This window comes from Schistocerca piceifrons, chromosome 2, assembly GCF_021461385.2.
Source record: "Schistocerca piceifrons isolate TAMUIC-IGC-003096 chromosome 2, iqSchPice1.1, whole genome shotgun sequence".
NCBI lineage: Eukaryota > Metazoa > Arthropoda > Insecta > Orthoptera > Acrididae > Schistocerca > Schistocerca piceifrons.
This window is the reverse complement of record NC_060139.1, coordinates 561,796,015-561,817,753: the sequence shown is the minus strand read 5'-3', so window position 1 is coordinate 561,817,753 and position 21,739 is coordinate 561,796,015. Positions and strand designations below refer to the sequence as shown.

Below are 21,739 nucleotides of genomic sequence, written 5' to 3'. Positions count from 1 at the left end.
TTCAGTCTACATCCACAGAAGACAGCGGGTCCATCTAGTAGTGAATGTGCAGCGACAGATTTTATAGTATTCTTCTTCTTGTCAGCAGCAGATGTTGTCATTTCGACGTCTTCAATTGTTTTATATATTGTCTGTCTTTAACAGAAATATTTATGAAGTACAACAATGTTCACTCAGCAAAATGACAGCAGTTTTGGTCAAACAACCCCCCCCTCTCCTAAAATAAGAATGCAGATCTTATGGGGGGTTGAGAGCAGAGCAAATATTTAGTCAACATTTCAGTTTCGTAACTGCATTATCAACAAGACTTGTCTTTTTTGGAGGGGTAAAAAAAATAATAATAATAATAATGTTTCAAAATTATAATTTAGGCAGTTATTTAACAACAATCTACTAACACAAACCCTTATTTTCTTCCACTTACAAGGTAATCATTGTAAACACTGTGTCTTGGGCTGCTTGGAAAACCTACCGTTTCATCAAATTTTTCTATCACTATGTATTGCTTCTAGCTGAAACACTATTACGTTTGAATTTTAACTTTGAAAATGACTTCTGGAAGACTACCCGTCTTTGATGCACATCATATGTCCAAATCAAGTATTCTGTCAAGTCTTTGGTAACTAAGGTTCTTGTTTTGTGAACTACTACTTTAATATGGGCATTCCATGATCCTTTCAGGGTGTTCTGAACACTAAAGAGTTTCAACGCATTTGCTATGTATTGCTATATTTTGTCTTCCTTCAACTTCCAAAAGAGTGGTTTTGTTCACTGATTGTATTTTCTATATTATCCATTGCTGGCCATTAATTTTTTTAACAAATACTAAAAACAGTGTTTTGCTGAAATTTTAAGTATCTTAGCACCTTTCATCCACATTCATAACTAGTCTACTCTTTTTTCAATGTATTTATATAAAGGCAGTGGAAGTGTAAGGTATACTTAATGCCGGACAGATGGATTGACTGATGGTGTTAACGGGACCAAACGCAAGATCACCAGTCCCTCAATCCTTTGAGTGTCAAGCTGGGAATAGTCCCTACAGAGGAAGGATACAGAAGACAAATCTTGATAAACCTGACATTCTGAGAATCAAGAAAACCAAGAGATAGAGGTAAGAAGTTGTGTGTGTGTGTGTGTGTGTGTGTGTGTGTGTGTGTGTGAGAGAGAGAGAGAGAGAGAGAGAGAGAGAGAGAGAGAGAGAGAGAGAGAGAGAGATAATGAAACTAATAACACTTACAAATTGATAAAATCTTATGAAAGAGAAGAACAATGAGACAGTAAACCAATGACAGATGTATAGGAATAAGAAGAATTAAAATCGTATCAGGAAGCAGGGTGGCGATTCTTCTGCAAAACCAGTCATACTCAGGGAGTTATATTTCACGTGGAAAAATCAGGGAAATCTCGGGGAATAGTCCCTACAGAGGAAGGATACAAAAGACAAATCTTGATAAACCTGACAGTCTGAGAATCAAGAAAACCAAGAGATAGAGGTAAGAAGAATGTGTGTGTGTGTGTGTGTGTGTTGTGTGTGTGTGTGTGTGTGTGTGTGTGGCAGATAAAAACTTCAATAGTTGCACTGGAGGATCATGCTTTCAGTATCCTGTGGAGGCATGAAAGGATCAAGGAAGCAGATTATGTTTCGCAGCCATTTGCTGCCACCAGTTGCAGGGATACGGTATCAATATAGGAGGACTGTTCAAAAAATTCCGGAAGATTCATAATTTCACGCCAGTGGTGTGTGATGGAGGGAAATTCGATTGGCATCCCTGCACATGCCTGTGTTTAATATGTAACTGCTGTAAGTATCATTGCTGTATGTCTGTTAGTTACCATACAGTGCTGTACTCAACAGAATGTTCCTAACACAGTTTGCAAATTTCAAGACAGCAGACTTAGAGCAGCAACATGTCTGCATCAAATTTTAAATGAAACTGAAGAAAACCTTTACAGACACATACCAAATGATGCAGGATGCCTACAGTGATTAGTGCTTAAACTGTACTCAGTTCTGCGAATGGTTCAGAGTTTAAAAATGGCCAGATGAAAGTTGAAGATGAGCTTCATTCTGCTGCCCCGCATCATCTACCAACAACGCTCATGTCAGGAATGTCAATGAAAAAGTGCTTCTTACAAGAATCATGGCCTGTGCAGTCTATTTTTTTATTTCCAAAGTTGACAACCTTGTTGAAAGGACAAAGATTTGCAATGGTGGACGAGATAAAAGAAAATTCGCAGATAGCACTTCGCGTGATCCAGCAATAGGCATACCGAGACCTTTAAGTGGAAACAGCGTAGGGAGCACTGTATTAACTGCGGAGGAGATTTTTTCAATGGAGACCATGCAGAATAAGTAAAGAATAAGCGCAGAAAATTTTTGTGGACAAAGTTCTGGAATTTCTTGAGCAGACCATGACACTGGTTCCAAACCAAGATGTGTGAGGGTGTACGGGATCATAGGGGCCACTGCAACTTCCTTCTGTTTGGAGGGCTATTACTTGTCCTTGGCCAAAGATGATTTCACTGTCTTTGGGGGCTTGTCTACCCCACACTGTGGGACAGGGGGCGGGGGGATGCGAACTCCTATGACCTGCAACCTGTGGCTCCTGTCACTGGCTGGGCAATTCCTCAGAAGGCCCCAAGGGACCTCTTCCTCATGGTGGCTACTCAAGTGAAGGGAAAAAATTTCTCTAAGAATTCCAGTTGTGAGGAAAAAGGTGGTGTCAAGAAGCTCCACATAAATTAATGGTGAGCAGTCAGGGGAGGGGAGCATACCATAATAATGACTTTTCTTTCCTCTCAGCTGAGCTATGCAACAGCCATAAGCAGTAGTTTAACCATTTCAGATACTGAATATTTTAAAATTTGTCATTTATAAAACTCAATAAAATTCAATTTCAATGCTAGGTTAAGTAAGCAGAATTCCCTAAGATTTTATATGAAACTCAGAAAATTCCCCGAGATTTCCCTGATTTTTCCACGTGAAATATAACTCCCTGAGTATGACTGGTTTTGCAGAAGAATCGCCACCCTGCTTCCTGATACGATATGCCACACGAGGGCATTACTTCCCTGGCCATCTCTTCTGTGAATATGTGCTTGGCCATGACAGGGCTGTGGCCTGTACCGTGCTGTAAGTCTATTCTTCTATTATTATTTTTCCCCCCTCTGCTTTTACATTGGTTGGTCTTCTCGGTGCTGATTGTGCTTGGATCTGGCTTGTGGTGGTGGACAAATGTTCCTTTCCTTCCAAATTCTGTAACTCTCCTTTCTTCACTGTATGATTTCCATTGTTGGGTGCGACCTGCTATTTCTTTTCCAAATTTTACAGAATTGCAGAATGCTGGGGACGTCCCCTGACACAGCACGTATTCCAGACTTTGCTCCTGTCTCTTTCTGCACCTTTCCTTTCTTAGAACAGTATCCAGAGCACAGCAAGCTTGTTTTTTGGGTGGGTGGGGGGTGGGGTTGTCAGTGGTAGCCCCCTAACTACACAGAGGTCACACTCCTGGTGCCCGAGCTGTGAACTCCCTGCGCATGCCAAGGTGGGGTATGTGCCAGTTGTGGCTGTGGCAGAGGAACTCCGTGTAACAGTTTACTGGCCAGGTAACTATTGCTGTGGCTGGATGGCACCTGTGGGGAAAGCCCCGTTCAGCGTGGTTGGCACCATGATGGGAGACTTGCACATGAAGCGAATTAAACTTTCTTCGGCTGGTGGCCACATGGCCTCCGAAGTCTCTTCTGAAGGTAACCATTATCACAACATGGAGAGACATGGCCCCAAAATGTTTCCTTCCATTGCTACACCATGGGCAGAATGTAGCACTCAGACAGGGGGAGAAGTGTTCCCCCTCAATACTTAGTTTGTTTTCGAACTGACAGGATTCCTTTTTGACTACTAAGAAACTGTTCTTCGTTTTAACACTTTGAGGACAGGTTTTGTGAAGTAACAGCAATTTCAAAACTGAAAAGTGGCACTGTTCTGACTAAAACAGGATCCCTCTTCAGCCACGGGTCCTGCTCAGCTGCGACAAGCTGGGTGACATTCCTGTAACTGTAACTCCCCATAACAATCCCCCCCCCCATGGGGATTGGGGCACAGGTGTGTGTGTGTGTGTGTGTGTGTGTGTGTGTGTGTGTGTGTGTGTGTGTGTGTGTGTGTGTGTGTGTGGAGAGGGGGGGGGGGGGGGGGTGTTTACAGTGGAAGAAGGAACAAGAAAACTTCAACAAATCCACAAAGGTTTAAATTATACACCGGAAGAAAAGTACTAAAACACTCTTGAAATGTAACTGCTATAGAACAGCAGAAGTTGCTCTTCAAATAATTGCCTTGAAGTTCTTATACTACTATGCATTAACAACAGAATTAAATAAATCGAGTGCATTTAACTATTAAATACCTTTAAAAAGCAGTGAAATACTCAAGTGAGATGTATCAAAACAATGAGAGTAAATGAAGTCTTAACAGTGAACTTACACTACACATGGGCGAAGCCTTGAACGATATGCAAACTTTCGAGCTTCATCATATATCTGAGTTGCCAGTTCTCGTGTAGGTGCCAAAACAAGTCCCAATGGGTACTGTTTGCGCCGATACATTGACTGTAAAGACAATAGTAAGTATCAGAATCTTAGAAAGATTTAATAGCAACAGCTTAATATCAAAACTATGAGGCTAGACAACAATATATAACAATTTTCTTAATGTGAAATACTTAAGATTAGGTCCGGCCATGTCTTATGAATATCAACTGAATCGTAAACCACTGTAACCATTTCTTTGAAAAGGGACTGGTTATAGTTACCTGTAAATCTGAATTCAAACAACTTTCCATTACATCTAAAATATAATATTCCACAGCTCGTCATTAATAAGTATTTTATGGCTACACTACACATATGACAACAAGAAACAATGGTGCATTAGTGGTAGAAATTACCCTGTTATTCATAGTCATCTGCTGTGGACCACATTCATACATGCGATTTAGGATGGGAACCATAAAAGCAGCTGTCTTCCCAGAACCTGTCTGTGCACATGCCATCAGGTCTCTTCCCGCCATAATTATAGGTATAGCATATTTCTGCACCGGTGTTGGCTTGTCGTACCGTGCAAGGGCAATGTTGTTTTGGATAATTTCAGTCATCTGCACCTCTTCAAACTATGTAAAAACGCATCAACAAATAAATAAGCAACATAGGGAAAAACATACAGACAAATCATAATGCACTTGAGAAATCACTAAATGCTTAAGAATTTAAAAATGCATAGTAGGACTTTGTCTAATGCCCAAGAAAATAACAGACACCTTGCTACTTCTTCTGCTTTGGGAACTTTATAATCTGCTACTCCTTTAAAAAGGAAAAGGGAAATAGGAAACACAGGAAGGAAAACCTAGATTCAGACACACTGATGAAAAAGGAAAGTTAAACCTCTTCCACAACCATTAATCAGTAAACAAGAGACTGTATAAAAGTAGTTAGAATGATACTTTTATCAACTTACTGTTCCACACATTTCCCTTTATACTTACACTGCTGATGTGAGGTGGGACATCTTCACCCGTCGCCTCCACGGGAATGTCTTCGTACTTGTTGAAATTAATGCCTGTGTTTCCCGTGCCGAACAGTTCACGTTCAAGCCTTTCATCACGGGAAGTTGGGATGGTCCAATCCGTGCTGGAACCATGGCTATCCTTCCACCTACCTCCCCCTCCTCCACTTCCACGTCCATCTCCATCTCTACTTTCTCTGTAAGTTCTCTGTGATGGTGGTGGTTCTTGCCAGCGATTATTTCGGGCCAGAGGTGGTTCAACACCACGATCATTCCAACTTCTTCCACCACTGCGTCCCCAATCGTCTCTAAAAGATAGAGATAACACATTTATACTGTTGACACAAGCAAGTACTATAGCTGTGAAGTGACATTAACTCCCACTTCATGAAGTGCTGTATAATGACTATTGGAGGATTAAAAAAATTAATAGTTTGCTTTAACTATTTGAACATTAAGCGTTATATGTCACGTGCATGGAGATCACTTATTTATACGTTTCAAATCTGATGTATGTATGGAGATTATTTAGCTTATTTCAGCATTTCAAATTTGATACTACCATTACTTTAATTACGTTTGCTCTATTTGGAGGAATCCATTGCATACAACACAGTACAAAGAATATCACTTAAATGCCAGACAAGGAAAGAAAGTCTGACAGAATCATCACAGAACACTTAACTGCTCAGTGAACCTGCACAATATTTGTGCCTACAGTCACATGTGCTATACGTAATCAAAGATCATCTATGTTGGAAGAGGTAGCGACTGTAGCTGGCTTAGCTGGAACGAAGATACTATTTTTCCAGCATAGATCCACTACTCTGTACACACAACTTATAAAATGCATTATTTAAACACCATTTTTTTATTTAACGTATTTTTAAATCAGACTAATACGTATAAAATATTTTCTCTTAGACCCATGCAGATTTCTAGTCTCAGACAAATAGTTCTGAAAATTTGTGATTTCAACTATTCACATTCCAGCTGGGTGTTGCTGGCACCACACATTTTTCTTTATAAATCTTACATGTATTTTCATGGATATTAAAAGTTCAACATCACAAATTTCCACATCTGTATGGGGCTGGGAAAAATAATTTTATACATTTTAACTTAATTTAAAAACTTGTCAAACCAAACATTTAATTTTATCTAAATAATAAGTTATTTTTGCCTCACATGTGTGAAATTTCTCTGTGGATTTTGAGCATTTTGATGAGAATGTATGAGACATGTTAAATTTCAGTTTTACTTCAGTGTCTTTTTCACCTTATCTCTGAAATAAGTGGTTTTATCAAATAATGCATCATTCTGTGTAATCATTGTTTTCCTAAAAAATAAAGACGAATACAAAATTGATTTTATGTTTTTTTATTAAGATTTTTATGTCAATAGCACCTTTATACTGGTGGCTTTGCCCTTGTTTGCGTATGTCTTGTGTATTGCACACATCCCCGCTTAGCCATGCAAATCCGCATATATAAATCTTGAAAAACATTCCGATGCTACCCAAACAACATGGTCATGCAGGGCAGCCTACATGTCAGGTGTTACGTATCTTTTTTAGCCTATCCCCATACCTAGCTAACAGGGTGACAAGAAAGCAAGTTAACAATACATTGTCATGCAGTTCTGAGCTATGTTCAAATTTCACTTCTTGCTCATCAGGAAGTTAGTTTAAAATCAAATGAAATATTTGTACTGAACAGGCAGGCAGACAGACAAAACAATAGACACATGTTAAAAATTACTACAGAATCAGAACACCCCAGAACTCTTAGGGACTGAAGGTGGCGGAAGGGATAATTCTGGAATATAAGGAGAAATTTAAACTACACGTTGAACACACAGGCTTTGCTACCTATGAAAAAGTACTTCAAAAGTAAGAAACATCTAACACCCCTACCTTTACAGCAGAGGTGAGAAAGTAGTGACTTAAACACTATCCCCAAATTACAAGAGCAATTTCAGCTAAACTTTATTCAAATGTAAATTAATACACAGCAACAAATACTGGGGAGATGGGGAATAAGGCAAACTTTAGGATTTTAAAGCCCGTGTGTCAGGGTGACAAAAGGACACTATGAAAAATAATTGAAAATGGCCAACACTGACGTTGAATCTGTAGTTTGTGGTGGCAGGTAAAAAGGAAGGAAGATTGGGTTTAACATCCCGTCAACATCGAGGTAATTAGAGGCAGAGCACAGCTCAGATTGTGTCAAGGATGGGGAAGGAAGGAGGCCGTGTCCTTTCAGAGGAACCATCCTGATATTTTCCTGGAGCGATTTCCTGAAATCGCAGAAAACCTAAACCAGGATGGTCAGACACAGGTATAAACCATTGTCCTCTGGAATGCAAGTCCAGTGTGCTAGTTTATGGTGGTAGTAGGCTAATTGGTGACAATGGAAAATTCACTTCAGCTGTAGTGGTTTGGTGCAGGTGGAAGGGAATGACAAAGCAATAACAAAAATGACAAATATTCGTGTCAAATCCTTATATTCAGGGTTTACTACACTGTTGTCAACAGTGATGATGGCAACAATGACTAAATATAAAGGGACTGAATTACTCTTATTACTGAGAACCAGGCCTTCAAGGTGATTAAAATGAGGACACTCTTGGATGACTGGCTAAAATGTTTTCTATGGAGGATGCTGCTGGTCCATAAACAATGCTTCAATAGTCTAAAAAGGATAAAAAGTGCATTTTATAAAATGTTAAACCTCTAATTCACCTCCCAAGAGCCATTAGCACGAAAGCACAGTACCAAGTTTCTTCATGCAGGAGGTCTTTAGCTGTTGTGTATGTGGTAACCATGTAAGTTTATGATCAAAATGGGGTCTTAAATACATTTCTTGTATACAGTTTCAAGTTGTTGTGTTTAGAGGTATCGTTCCCCATTTTTGTACCTTCTCTATAGATGTTTGCAGTTTGAATTCTGCTCTACACAATAATACAAAGATGTAATATAAACAAACATAAACATATAATGCTGGTGTAACTATATGTTTTATCACACCTACTGCACAATTTATTGCAACTGCCAAAAATGTGGCACTTTAAACTGATCCTTGTGGGACTCCATTTTCCTGCATGTTTCTGTTACTAAAGATCAAAGCCACTCTGAAGTAATAGTCTAATAAGAGATAAAAATCTGTATTAAGACTAAGTTTCCTCAAAAATCCCACTTGTGCAGAGCTGATAAAAAACATTGTGTTTTACATCTTAAGTAAATCAGAAAATACTGCAACCATATGCTGATGGCGTACAAAGGCCTCTCAAATTGCTAACTCAAATCATATGACATGACCAATGGTAGTTTGAGATGTTTGGAATATGCATTGGAAATTGAAGAGATTTCCATTTTCCTTGCACCAACACGCTGTGTACTGTGCCAAGTGCCACTCACGTCTTTGGGAAATTGGAAATCCACTACTTTCAGCGTGAAGTGCCCCCGTTGGAAGTGGTGCCACCTGGCACCCACGGTGGCAACCCGAGGGCTAGGCACCAAAGAGTGAGGCCTTTCTGCTCATGATGCTGAACAGTGCCAAAGTCACTAGTATTTGTCGTGCTGTTATTTGGGTGATGCTGTTTTTGCCTCATACCAGTGATACTTGAGGTTATCAAGACAGATACTATTGTGGCAGCTTTTTGATCTCACCATCAGTTGCAGCATAGTGATGTGATATACTGTCTGGTACTTTCCTAAGAGGTAGATGTGCTTATGGTTTTGGCTCAGAGCTTGATGGTGATCATAAAGATGGTTTCCTGTGATATCGACTGGAAGACCATAGTTGCTTAGTTCTACTTATGGTTTAGTATGCGGTCCTGAGCAGTTGGTGTCATGGATTTGGAATTTGGATTTTGCTCTTGCATGTTTCCACATTAACACATTGTTGCAAATTGGAATACGTTTATGTCTGTTGTGGGTGCATGAAACTGTTGTGGAATATACAAGCTGTAGTTATTAGTCTAATAGCCTAATCTGCCGTCAGTGTTTTTAGAGTGTAGTGTCATGAAATTGAGGCACTACTTGTACTAACTTCGTTACAAGAGGAGTGCACTTTTCATGCAAACAGTCGAGCGGCAGAGCGGAGCCTGTATGCCACAGAGGACAAGACTGTTGTCTGCTGTGTTGTACTGTGTGAAGTGTGTGTTCACCACTCTTGTGAGAGGAGCACCAAGTTAAACTTGACGATGACATGGTGATGCCACATAAATTTAAATCATCTCAGGATCAAGCTATTTTGTTTGTATGGACGAATGATGTGAGCTATGCTGGACTGGGATCTGAGTGAACTTTGAATTGATTGTTAACCTCATAATTTTTCTGCTTGGCCTTGTGTTCCTCAAATGGTTTCAAATGCACACATTTAAAGCATACCTAGTTTAAGTTGTTTGTTCAAACTGTACCGTGTTTGCTTTGTTTCATTGTAAGTGACTCAGACTAACTTTTATACGCAACCTTAGTTGGCTTTAGTGCACACACTGCTCGTGTCATACTAAAAAATGATTGCAAATGGAGCAGTGGTTCAAGTAGTAGTTGTGTAGTTATACAACTGTGCCTGCATGCACCTTAACATGTCTTCTTTATGGTAAGTAGCAATCTGTTTTTACCTACGTTGTTGATATTTCTACCTGGAGTTTCCATTGTTTGATTATTCTGTAACTGAATAGATAAGAAATCTATTATTCTGCTCATGCACAATTCTTTTCACTGTCTCACCCAGTGTGTGTGTCAATCTGTGATTAAGAAAGACATCCCTGCCTATGGCCTAGCTACTGCCGTGAGCTTTGGATACCTTACGTTAATTGGGCTAGTGTCTGAATAGTGAAAGCAGCAATCTCAGCCAAGAATTAAGGTGTAAATAATGCTTCAGCTAGTGCCAGTAGAATAATAGGGTTAGCACCCATTAATTATAAGTTACATAATCTCATAGAAGTTAATGCCTTAGTTTAAATAACGTAATAGTCATCAAGACCAGATAAGATTCAAGAGAGCTCGATATGGACAGTAGATTGGGTATAGCTGATTGTGTGTATGGCGAACACCTTGCTATGTGGTCTCTCTCTCTCTCTCTCTCTCTCTCTCTCTCTCTCTCTCTCTCTCTCTCTCTCTGTGTGTGTGTGTGTGTGTGTGTGTGTGTGTGTGTGTGTGTGTGTGTGTGTGTGTGTGTGTGTGTGTGTGTGTGTAACTTATTGGCTGTAAATATTGTGTTACTGAAATTTTAAGTGTGTTAAAGTTTAATATATTTTAAGACACTCACCAATGAGCTTTAGAAGATTTTATACTGTTTACATAATTTAAGGAGGTTATGAGCTTGGTTAATTTATTATTTTATTGATTGAAGTGATAAGAGCCCAATCTGAGAGCTAGTTACACTGTCAGGAGCAGATAGTGCTTGAAACCTAGTACGTTAGACATACAGGTTTCTGTTACAGAGCAAGGTTGGTTGTTTCCAACTTATTTTACCCATCTCAGCTGACAAATGTGCTACTACTGCCACTGAAGTTGTGTGTTTACGTGGCACCTGGAGTCCAGCCTCCTTCCTAGAGGTCGCCAGGTCAAGATTGTCTTGGAACCTGTCAGCAGTTTGAAGACAAATTAAGAAAGGATACCAATACAGGAATTTTTTTTAGCCACAGCTCATTCTCAACATAAAAATTCCAGCATTCCACTCTCGAGTCACGTTATATTGGCACGGATAGATTGATGGCATTAAAAGGACCAAACTATGAGGACATCAGATCCTTAATCCTTTGCGTGTCGATCTGGAAATTAGTAACCATACAGGAAGGACACAAAAGACAAATACCAATCTACTGGATTGTATCCAAGAATTGGAAAAACCAAGTGAGAGAAGAAAGCAGAAGCGAGAGAGGGATAAAAGGGTAAAGGTGGGACACTTACTCTACACAGAAAACAGCTGGAGGCCCCCTTCCCCAGGATATGCTATGCAACCAGAAAGAGACCCCCTGCATATTACATTGGGCTGTGGGACAGAATTAATCATCCTTTCTAATAATTTTCTCAATTTACTTGTTAGGTTGCTCAGTCTGTAGCAGTTTCAATCTTTTGGGTCTTTTCCTGATTTCCATATAGGTACTGTGATACTATCTCCTTTCTGAGGGAAATTCGCCATCTTGCCATTTGTTGCTAAAAATGTGTAGAATAGAAAACTAAATGAAACTACTAGTATGTAGAATAGTTTTTAAGGTGTTGAAGGATCCGTTAAAGTGTTGAAGGATCTGATTGTGAATGTTGTCTGCTCCTGGGGGTGTATCTCTACAGTGTTTCAAAATGGTATCTAGTTCCCAGGCTGTAAAGGAGTGAACTGTAAGTTGCCTGGTGTGTTTAGGTAAACAATATAGTATTACATTCTGTTAAAAGTTGATATTCACTGAAATTAGGATGGTAATTCTTACATCTGAACATTTCTGCATTATATGTTGCTAACAGTTCAGCAATGTAACAGTTCAGCAATGTCAGAGAAACTAGAGGTAATTTCCAATTCAAAGATTCACTGTATTCTGTAACTGTTGTGAAATCCACTAATCTGCAACAGGAAGAAAACATGCTTTGTTAGTGCTACACATTTTAGCAATTTTACCTGAAGTAAATTCAGGCTGCAGTGTTCTTTTTCAGCACGGGAGTCTAGAAGTGTGCACAGAATAAGTTAATTGAAAAACCTGTACAATGCACCCATTTATTTACATATTTCGGATGCGTACAAAACTTAGGTACAAGTGTTTTGGATATATAATTTATTTCATAGCAATCAACATTTGTGGTTCACAGTTCTGGCAAAGAATATATCATCCCTGAATTTCATTGTATATCAACACAGAAACACATTTTTTGAGAATTTTTGGAGGTTACCTTTGTCCTTTGCATAATCTATGAGCAATTTGTAGTAAATAGGCATTTGTAATTTAGTTACTGTAGCAGATATTCTAACTAACATACTGTGTTACATGTAATTTTCCCTTAAAGAGGAATAACCCTATATCTGCACTTATCATACATGAACTCTGTATTCGAGTTTGCAGACAACTAATCAGTGGTCTTAATTTTAAAAAAGTTAATTTTTCACTGCCTTTTAATACACTGCACCAGCCAAAATGCAACCCCACTGTGAATGCTGTTCTCAAACATGGGATGACTTGGTTGGCATTTGTAAGCAGCTGGAAATAGCCCTGAATACTGTCAAACAATTGGCAGCTGCTGTGAATCTGTGTGTTGCAAGAGCTCCCGAGAGTTGTGTACCTGCAATGCCTGTACCACAGGTACCTCAAGTACTATCCTCTGCAGTGAATCCTGTCTCCTCTGCAAAAGTACAGAATCAGTCATTACTCGTCCACTTGACTGCGAGCGGTGTGTCAATGGTAGATCCAGGTGTCCTGTACAGAGTGGATGGACACCAGAGTCGAGTGGTCCTGAGTCGAGTGAAGGACTGAACCAGAGACTTCGAAGGTTCTGTGACAAGTTAGGCTGTGACTTCCTGGACTTGCACCATAGGCTTGAGAACAGTAGGGTTCCCCTAAATGGAGCAGGCGTGCACTACACATCAGACACTGCTTCTCAGATATCCGATCCAGATATGCCTCCATCAGATTACAGTATTATGATCCTAATGGTAAAGCTCACATAATACTAGGTACAGAAAGCTGTTTGAAATCTGAAATTGATAGGAGTGAGATTTTTTGGGGAAACTTTGAATGTATATCGAAAGGATAGGCAAATGGCAAATGGTGGTGTATTTGTAGCAGTAGACAAGAAACTCCAATCCACTGAGACAAAAATTAAAGCTGCATGCGAGATTGTTGGGGCAAGACTCATATCATGGGTGGGTATAAAATGATAATTAGATGCTTCTTTTGCCCACTGGACTCATCAATTTATGTAACTGAAAACTTTAGAGAAAACCACAGTTCACTTGTGCGGAAGATACCTCCATCATACTGTAAGACAGGGAAAATGGCAGTTTAGTTAGTGGTGGGTGTTGATAGGACATCCTGTGAAACTTTACTAAACACCTTCTCTGAAAACTACCATAACAGATAGATAGGAACCCCACTCATGATGCAAATATATTGGATATAATAGTAACAAAAAAACCTGACCTCTTTGAGGATTTTCACACAAACTGGTATAAGGGACCATGATGCAGTTGTGGCAACAATGATTAACAAAGTACAAAGGACAATTACACCAAGAAGAATAATATATACATGTTCAATAAACTAGATAAAAAAAATCAGAGTCTCATCCCGAAAACTTTCAGCATAGGGCAGGAGCATGTGGAGAAACTCTGCCTCAAGTAAACATTCCACGTGGGAAAAATATATCTAAAAACACAGATGATGTGACTTACCAAACGAAAGTGCTGGCAGGTCGATAGACACACAAACAAACACAAACATACATATGAAATTCAAGCTTTCGCAACAAACGCGGAATGTTTCCTTCTATAAGGAAACATTCCACGTGGGAAAAATTATATATAAAAACAAAGATGAGGTGACTCACCGAACAAAAGCGCTGGCAGGTCGATAGACACACAAACAAACACAAACATACACACAAAATTCAAGCTTTCGCAACAAACTGTTGCCTCATCAGGAAAGAGGGAAGGAGAGGGGAAGACGAAAGGAAGTGGGTTTTAAGGGAGAGGGTAAGGAGTCATTCCAATCCCGGGAGCGGAAAGACTTACCTTAGGGGGAAAAAAGGACAGGTATACACTCGCACACACGCACATATCCATCCACACATACAGACACAAGCAGACATATTTAAAGACAAAGAGTTTGGGCAGAGATGTCAGTCGAGGCAGAAGTGTAGAGGCAAAGAAGTTGTTGAAAGACAGGTGGGTATGAGTGGCGGCAACCTGAAATTAGCGGAGATTGAGGCCTGGCGGATGACGAGAAGAGAGGATATACTGAAGGGCAAGTTCCCATCTCCGGAGTTCGGATAGGTTGGTGTTGGTGGGAAGTATCCAGATAACCCGGACGGTGTAACATTGTGCCAAGATGTGCTGGCTGTGCACCAAGGCATGTTTAGCCACAGGGTGATCCCCATTACCAACAAACACTGTCTGCCTGTGTCCATTCATGCGAATGGACAGTTTGTTGCTGGTCATTCCCACATAGAATGCATCACAGTGTAGGCAGGTCAGTTGGTAAATCACGTGGGTGCTTTCACACGTGGCTCTGCCTCTGATCGTGTACACCTTCCGGGTTACAGGACTGGGGTAGGTGGTGGTGGGAGGGTGCATGGGACAGGTTTTGCATCGGGGGCGGTTACAAGGATAGGAGCCAGAGGGTAGGGAAGGTGGTTTGGGGATTTCATGGGGATGAACTAACAGGTTACGAAGGTTAGGTGGACGGCGGAAAGACACTCTTGGCGGAGTGGGGAGGATTTCATGAAGGATGGATCTCATTTCAGGGCAGGATTTGAGGAAGTCGTATCCCTGCTGGAGAGCCACATTCAGAGTCTGGTCCAGTCCCGGAAAGTATCCTGTCACAAGCGGGGCACTTTTGTGGTTCTTCTGTGGGGGATTCTGGGTTTGAGGGGACGAGGAAGTGGCTCTGGTTATTTGCTTCTGTACCAGGTCGGGAGGGTAGTTGCGGGATGCAAAAGCTGTTTTCAGGTTGTTGGTGTACTGATTCAGGGATTCCGGACTGGAGCAGATTCGTTTGCCACGAAGACCTAGGCTGTAGGGAAGGGACCGTTTGATGTGGAATGGGTGGCAGCTGTCATAATGGAGGTACTGTTGCTTGTTGGTGGGTTTGATGTGGACGGATGTGTGAAGTTGGCCATTGGACAGGTGGAGGTCAACGTCAAGGAAAGTGGCATGGGATTTGGAGTAGGACCAGGTGAAACTGATGGAACCAAAGGAGTTGAGGTTGGAGAGGAAATTCTGGAGTTGTTCTTCACTGTGAGTCCAGATCATGAAGATGTCATCAATAAATCTGTACCAAACTTTGGGTTGGCAGACTTGGGTAACCAAGAAGGCTTCCTCTAAGCGACCCATGAAAAGGTTGGCGTACGAGGGGGCCATCCTGGTGCCCATGGCTGTTCCCTTTAACTGTTGGTATGTCTGGCCCTCAAAAGTGAAGAAGTTGTGGGTCAGGATGAAGCTGGCTAAGGTGAGAGGTTTTAGGTAGGGTGGCAGGTGATCGGCGTGAAAGGAAATGCTCCATCGCAGCGAGGCCCTGGACGTGCGGAATATTTGTGTATAAGGACGTGGCATCAATGGTTACAAGGATGGTTTCCGGGGGTAACAGTTTGGGTAAGGATTCCAGGCGTTCAAGGAAGTGGTTAGTGTCCTTGATGAAGGATGGGAGACTGCATGTAATGGGTTGAAGGTGTTGATCTACGTAGGCAGAGATACGTTCTGTGGGGGCTTGGTAACCAGCTACAATGGGGCGGCCGGGATGATTGGGTTTGTGGATTTTAGGAAGAAGGTAGAAGGTAGGGGTGCGGGGTGTCGGTGGGGTCAGGAGGTTGATGGAGTCAGGTGAAAGGTTTTGCAGGGGGCCTAAGGTTCTGAGGATTCCTTGAAGTATCACTTTGCCACGAAGAAAAATGATCCTAATCCTACTCCTAATGATCCGACTCCTCAAGACACCATCCAAATTGAACCCTGCCTGGAACAGTTCCGTCCTCTGTCACAGCGGGACCCACCTCCTCTTCCTCAAAATCACCCTCTCCAAACCTTCCAGGAATTTCTGACTTCCAGCCTTGCACCGATCCTTCTTAAAAAACCTAATCCTACACCCAACATCACCACTGCTGAAGCCCAGGCTATCCGTGATCTGAAGGCTGACCGATCCATCGTCATTCTTCCGGCGGACAAGGGTTCCACGACCGTGGTACTTGATCGTCGGTAGTATGTGGCTGAGGGACTGCATCAGCTTTCAGACAACACCACATACAAAGTTTGCCAAGGTAACCCCATTCCCGATGTCCAGGCGGAGCTTCAAGGAATCCTCAGAACCTTAGGCCCCCTGCAAAACCTTTCACCTGACTCCATCAACCTCCTGACCCCACCGACACCCCGCACCCCTACCTTCTACCTTCTTCCTAAAATCCACAAACCCAATCATCCTGGCCGCCCCATTGTAGCTGGTTACCAAGCCCCCACAGAACGTATCTCTGCCTACGTAGATCAACACCTTCAACCCATTACATGCAGTATCCCATCCTTCATCAAGGACACTAACCACTTCCTTGAACGCCTGGAATCCTTACCCAAACTGTTACCCCCGGAAACCATCCTTGTAACCATTGATGCCACGTCCTTATACACAAATATTCCGCACGTCCAGGGCCTCGCTGCGATGGAGCATTTCCTTTCACGCTGATCACCTGCCACCCTACCTAAAACCTCTCACCTTAGCCAGCTTCATCCTGACCCACAACTTCTTCACTTTTGAGGGCCAGACATACCAACAGTTAAAGGGAACAGCCATGGGCACCAGGATGGCCCCCTCGTACGCCAACCTTTTCATGGGTCGCTTAGAGGAAGCCTTCTTGGTTACCCAAGTCTGCCAACCCAAAGTTTGGTACAGATTTATTGATGACATCTTCATGATCTGGACTCACAGTGAAGAACAACTCCAGAATTTCCTCTCCAACCTCAACTCCTTTGGTTCCATCAGTTTCACCTGGTCCTACTCCAAATCCCATGCCACTTTCCTTGACGTTGACCTCCACCTGTCCAATGGCCAACTTCACACATCCGTCCACATCAAACCCACCAACAAGCAACAGTACCTCCATTATGACAGCTGCCACCCATTCCACATCAAACGGTCCCTTCCCTACAGCCTAGGTCTTCGTGGCAAACGAATCTGCTCCAGTCCGGAATCCCTGAATCAGTACACCAACAACCTGAAAACAGCTTTTGCATCCCGCAACTACCCTCCCGACCTGGTACAGAAGCAAATAACCAGAGCCACTTCCTCGTCCCCTCAAACCCAGAATCCCCCACAGAAGAACCACAAAAGTGCCCCGCTTGTGACAGGATACTTTCCGGGACTGGACCAGACTCTGAATGTGGCTCTCCAGCAGGGATACGACTTCCTCAAATCCTGCCCTGAAATGAGATCCATCCTTCATGAAATCCTCCCCACTCCGCCAAGAGTGTCTTTCCGCCGTCCACCTAACCTTCGTAACCTGTTAGTTCATCCCCATGAAATCCCCAAACCACCTTCCCTACCCTCTGGCTCCTATCCTTGTAACCGCCCCCGATGCAAAACCTGTCCCATGCACCCTCCCACCACCACCTACCCCAGTCCTGTAACCCGGAAGGTGTACACGATCAGAGGCAGAGCCACGTGTGAAAGCACCCACGTGATTTACCAACTGACCTGCCTACACTGTGATGCATTCTATGTGGGAATGACCAGCAACAAACTGTCCATTCGCATGAATGGACACAGGCAGACAGTGTTTGTTGGTAATGGGGATCACCCTGTGGCTAAACATGCCTTGGTGCACAGCCAGCACATCTTGGCACAATGTTACACCGTCCGGGTTATCTGGATACTTCCCACCAACACCAACCTATCCGAACTCCGGAGATGGGAACTTGCCCTTCAGTATATCCTCTCTTCTCGTCATCCGCCAGGCCTCAATCTCCGCTAATTTCAGGTTGCCGCCACTCATACCCACCTGTCTTTCAACAACTTCTTTGCCTCTACACTTCTGCCTCGACTGACATCTCTGCCCAAACTCTTTGTCTTTAAATATGTCTGCTTGTGTCTGTATGTGTGGATGGATATATGCGTGTGTGCGAGTGTATACCTGTCCTTTTTTCCCCCTAAGGTAAGTCTTTCCGCTCCCGGGATTGGAATGACTCCTTACCCTCTCCCTTAAAACCCACTTCCTTTCGTCTTCCCCTCTCCTTCCCTCTTTCCTGATGAGGCAACAGTTTGTTGTGAATTTTGTGTGTATGTTTGTGTGTCTATCGACCTGCCAGCGCTTTTGTTCGGTAAGTCACCTCATCTTTGTTTTTTTTATATATATATATATATATATATATATATATATATATATATATATATATATATATATAAAACAAAGACTATTGCATAACAGGTATAAAATATAGCATAGAGCTATAGAAATAGAAATGCTGAATGAAACACACGACAGCAATGCATGATTCCTTTATTGACTACCGTAGCAGAATACTGTCAAGCGATATTCACAGAAGCCAAAGAAATTCTGGTTGTATGTAAAGGTCATTAGTGGCATCGAAGTTAGTGTCCAGTCCCCACCGAATGACAAAGGGACTGAAATAGAGGGTAGCAAAGCAAAAGCTGAACTCAGTTATCAAATGTTCCTTTACAAAAGAAACCCCAGCAGAATTCCCCACTTTAATCTTCATACCACTAAAAATATGAATGAAGTAACTATTAGTGTCAGTGGTGTTGAGAAACAGCTGAAATTACTAAAATTGAACAAAGCTCCAGGCCACATGGGAATCCCTGTCAGATTCCATACTGGATTTGGAGTTGACTTAGCCCCCATAGGTCACATTCGTCTATATGAAGGGTAAGAGAAGTGAACCACAATACTACCATCCAATATTCTTGACATTGATTTGTTGTATAATCTTTAAACATATTCTGAGCTCCAACATAATGAGGTATCTCAAACAGAAAGACCTCCTCAATGCCAATCAGTATGAATTCCAAAAACATTGCACACAGAAACTCAATTCACACTTTTCTCACATAACGTACTAAAAGCTTTGGATCAAGGCAATCATCTAGATGCAGTATGTATTGATATCCGAAAAGCATTTGACGTAGTACCATACCTATGCTTATCGTCAAAAGCGCAATCGTATGGGGTATAAAGAGAAATTTGTGACTGGAGTGAGGGCATTTTCATAGGGAGGATGCAGCTTGTTATCTTAGTTGGAGAGTCATCGTCAGATGAAAGTAACTTCAGGTGTACCCCAGGGAATTCTGCTGGAACTCTTTATGTTCATATTGTATATTAATGAAGTCACAGACAATATTAATACTAACATCAGACTTCTTGTAGGTGATGCACATATCTATAATGAAATACTATTTGAAAGAACCTGCATAAATATTCAGTCACATCCTGATCAGATTTCAAAGTGGTGCAAAGATTGGCAACTTGCTTTAAATGTTCAGAAATGTAAAATTGTGCACTTCACAAAACGAAAAAACATTGTATCCTACAACTACAATATCAACGAGTCACTGTTTGAATCTGCCAACTCGTACAAATCCAATGGTAAATTTAGTATCTTATTACCATAATATCAACGACTCTGTTAAAAATCAGCCAATTCTCACCAATATATGGGAGTAACATTTGTAGGTATATAAAATGGAATGATCACATAGGTTCAGTCAAGGGTAAAGCAGGTGGTAGACTTCAGTTTATTGGTATAATACTGGGGAAGTACAATTAGTCTGCAAAGGAGACTGCTTACAAATCACTCGTGCGACAAGTTGTAGAATACTACTGAAGTGTGTGGTACCTGTACCAAGTACGACAAACAGGGGATATTGAACATACACAGAGAAAGGGCAGCCTGAGTGGTCACAGGTTTGTTTAATCCGTGGGAGAGTGTCGCAGAGATACTTAAGGAACTGAACTGGAAGACTGCTGAAGATAGATGTAAACTATCTTGAGAAAGTCTGTTAAAGTTTCAAGAACCAGCTTTATATTCTGACTCTAGGAATACTACAACCCTCCTATGTATCACTCGTGGAGAAGATTAGAACACACACACACACACACACACACACACACACACACACACACAGACAGACACAGAGACAGAGAGACAGAGACAGACAGACAGACAGAGAGAGAGAGAGAGGAGGGGGGGGGGGGCATCATTCAAATAGCTGTTGTTCCCATGCTCCATACATGAATGGAATGGGAAGAAATCCTAATAACTGTTACAATGGAACATACCCTCTGCCATGCTCCTCATGGTGGTTTGCACGCCGTAGATGTAGAATCTGGATCACTGCTGTGAAACTATCATATGTGCTGTTATAGAAACATCATTCCTTACATTCATTCATTCTATTGTTTCAGAAAGAAACAGACACTTTACAGCCAGGCTTGTCCCTCTTCCCATGGGGTAACCATGGTAAGGAAAGTAGTTAGATTATAACTGCCCAAATTGACATGCCAATATCTGTCAGTTAAGACAGTCATATCAAATATCAGTATACCTATTATGTTGTTTGATATGTTTCACACGCAAAATGTCTGCCCTGATGCCGCCTACTCCAATCAAGGGCTCCCCACAGGCACCACCTAGCTGTAGCAGCAAAGATCATCTACATTGATACTCCGCAAGCCACCATACGGTACATGGTGGAGGGTACTCTGCACCACTACTTGTCATTTCCTTTCCGTTCCACTAGCAAATAGTGTGGGGGAAAAAATGACTGTCTATAAACCTCCTTATGAGCCATAATTTCTCGTATTATCCTCGTGGTCCTTACACACATTTCTTGGTGGCAGTAGGATCGTTCGGCAGTCAGCTTCAAATGACGGCCCTCTAAGTTTTCTCAACTGTGTTTCTTGAAAAGGATGTTGCCTTCCCTCCAGGTATTCCCATTTCGGTTCCCGAAGCACCCTTACTAACTCGAGGGCTATCTACTTCAATTTCACTATAAACTACTTCTGACATCAACACCCCCCCATCAACTGTAATCAGGGTTCCTATCCGTACTGAAGACCGCATTAAACTACATTATTCTGTTATTAAAATATGGGACTGCACTTAGAAAATACACAAATATGCAAGAAATTCAAGAATTAGACTATAAAGTGCACGCTCCTTTTCCCACTCCTTGACAGCCATACTCTCGTGTTGTACTACTGCTACTGCAATGGAAGCTGGCACTTACCTCTCTGAACTTTAATTCCATTTCAAAATTTCTTCCTTGGTTTTCTTCTCAATATACAAATTGAATAGCATCGGAGGTAGGCTACAGCCCTGTCTCACTCACTTCTCAACTACAGCTTCCTTTCCATTTCCCTGAACACTTATCAGCAATCTAGTTTCTGTACAAATTATTAATGATCTTTCACTTTCTGTAGTTTATCTCCGCTACCTCCACACATTCGAAGAGAGTAGGACCAACACTGCCAAAAGC

At 41.7% G+C, this 21,739-nt stretch overlaps 1 protein-coding gene across 1 annotated transcript in view; it reads right to left on the bottom strand.

The window, feature by feature from the left end:
- Window positions 1–21,739, bottom strand: part of LOC124777709 (ATP-dependent RNA helicase DDX3X) — a 175,174-nt gene that overhangs the window by 103,622 nt on the left and 49,813 nt on the right. The window contains exons 4-6 of the mRNA XM_047253205.1: window positions 5,538–5,865; window positions 4,944–5,165; window positions 4,481–4,605 (exon numbers count right to left, since the gene is read on the bottom strand). Coding sequence (XP_047109161.1) covers window positions 4,481–4,605; window positions 4,944–5,165; window positions 5,538–5,865 — 675 coding nt within the window. The remainder of the gene's footprint in view (window positions 1–4,480; window positions 4,606–4,943; window positions 5,166–5,537; window positions 5,866–21,739) is intronic.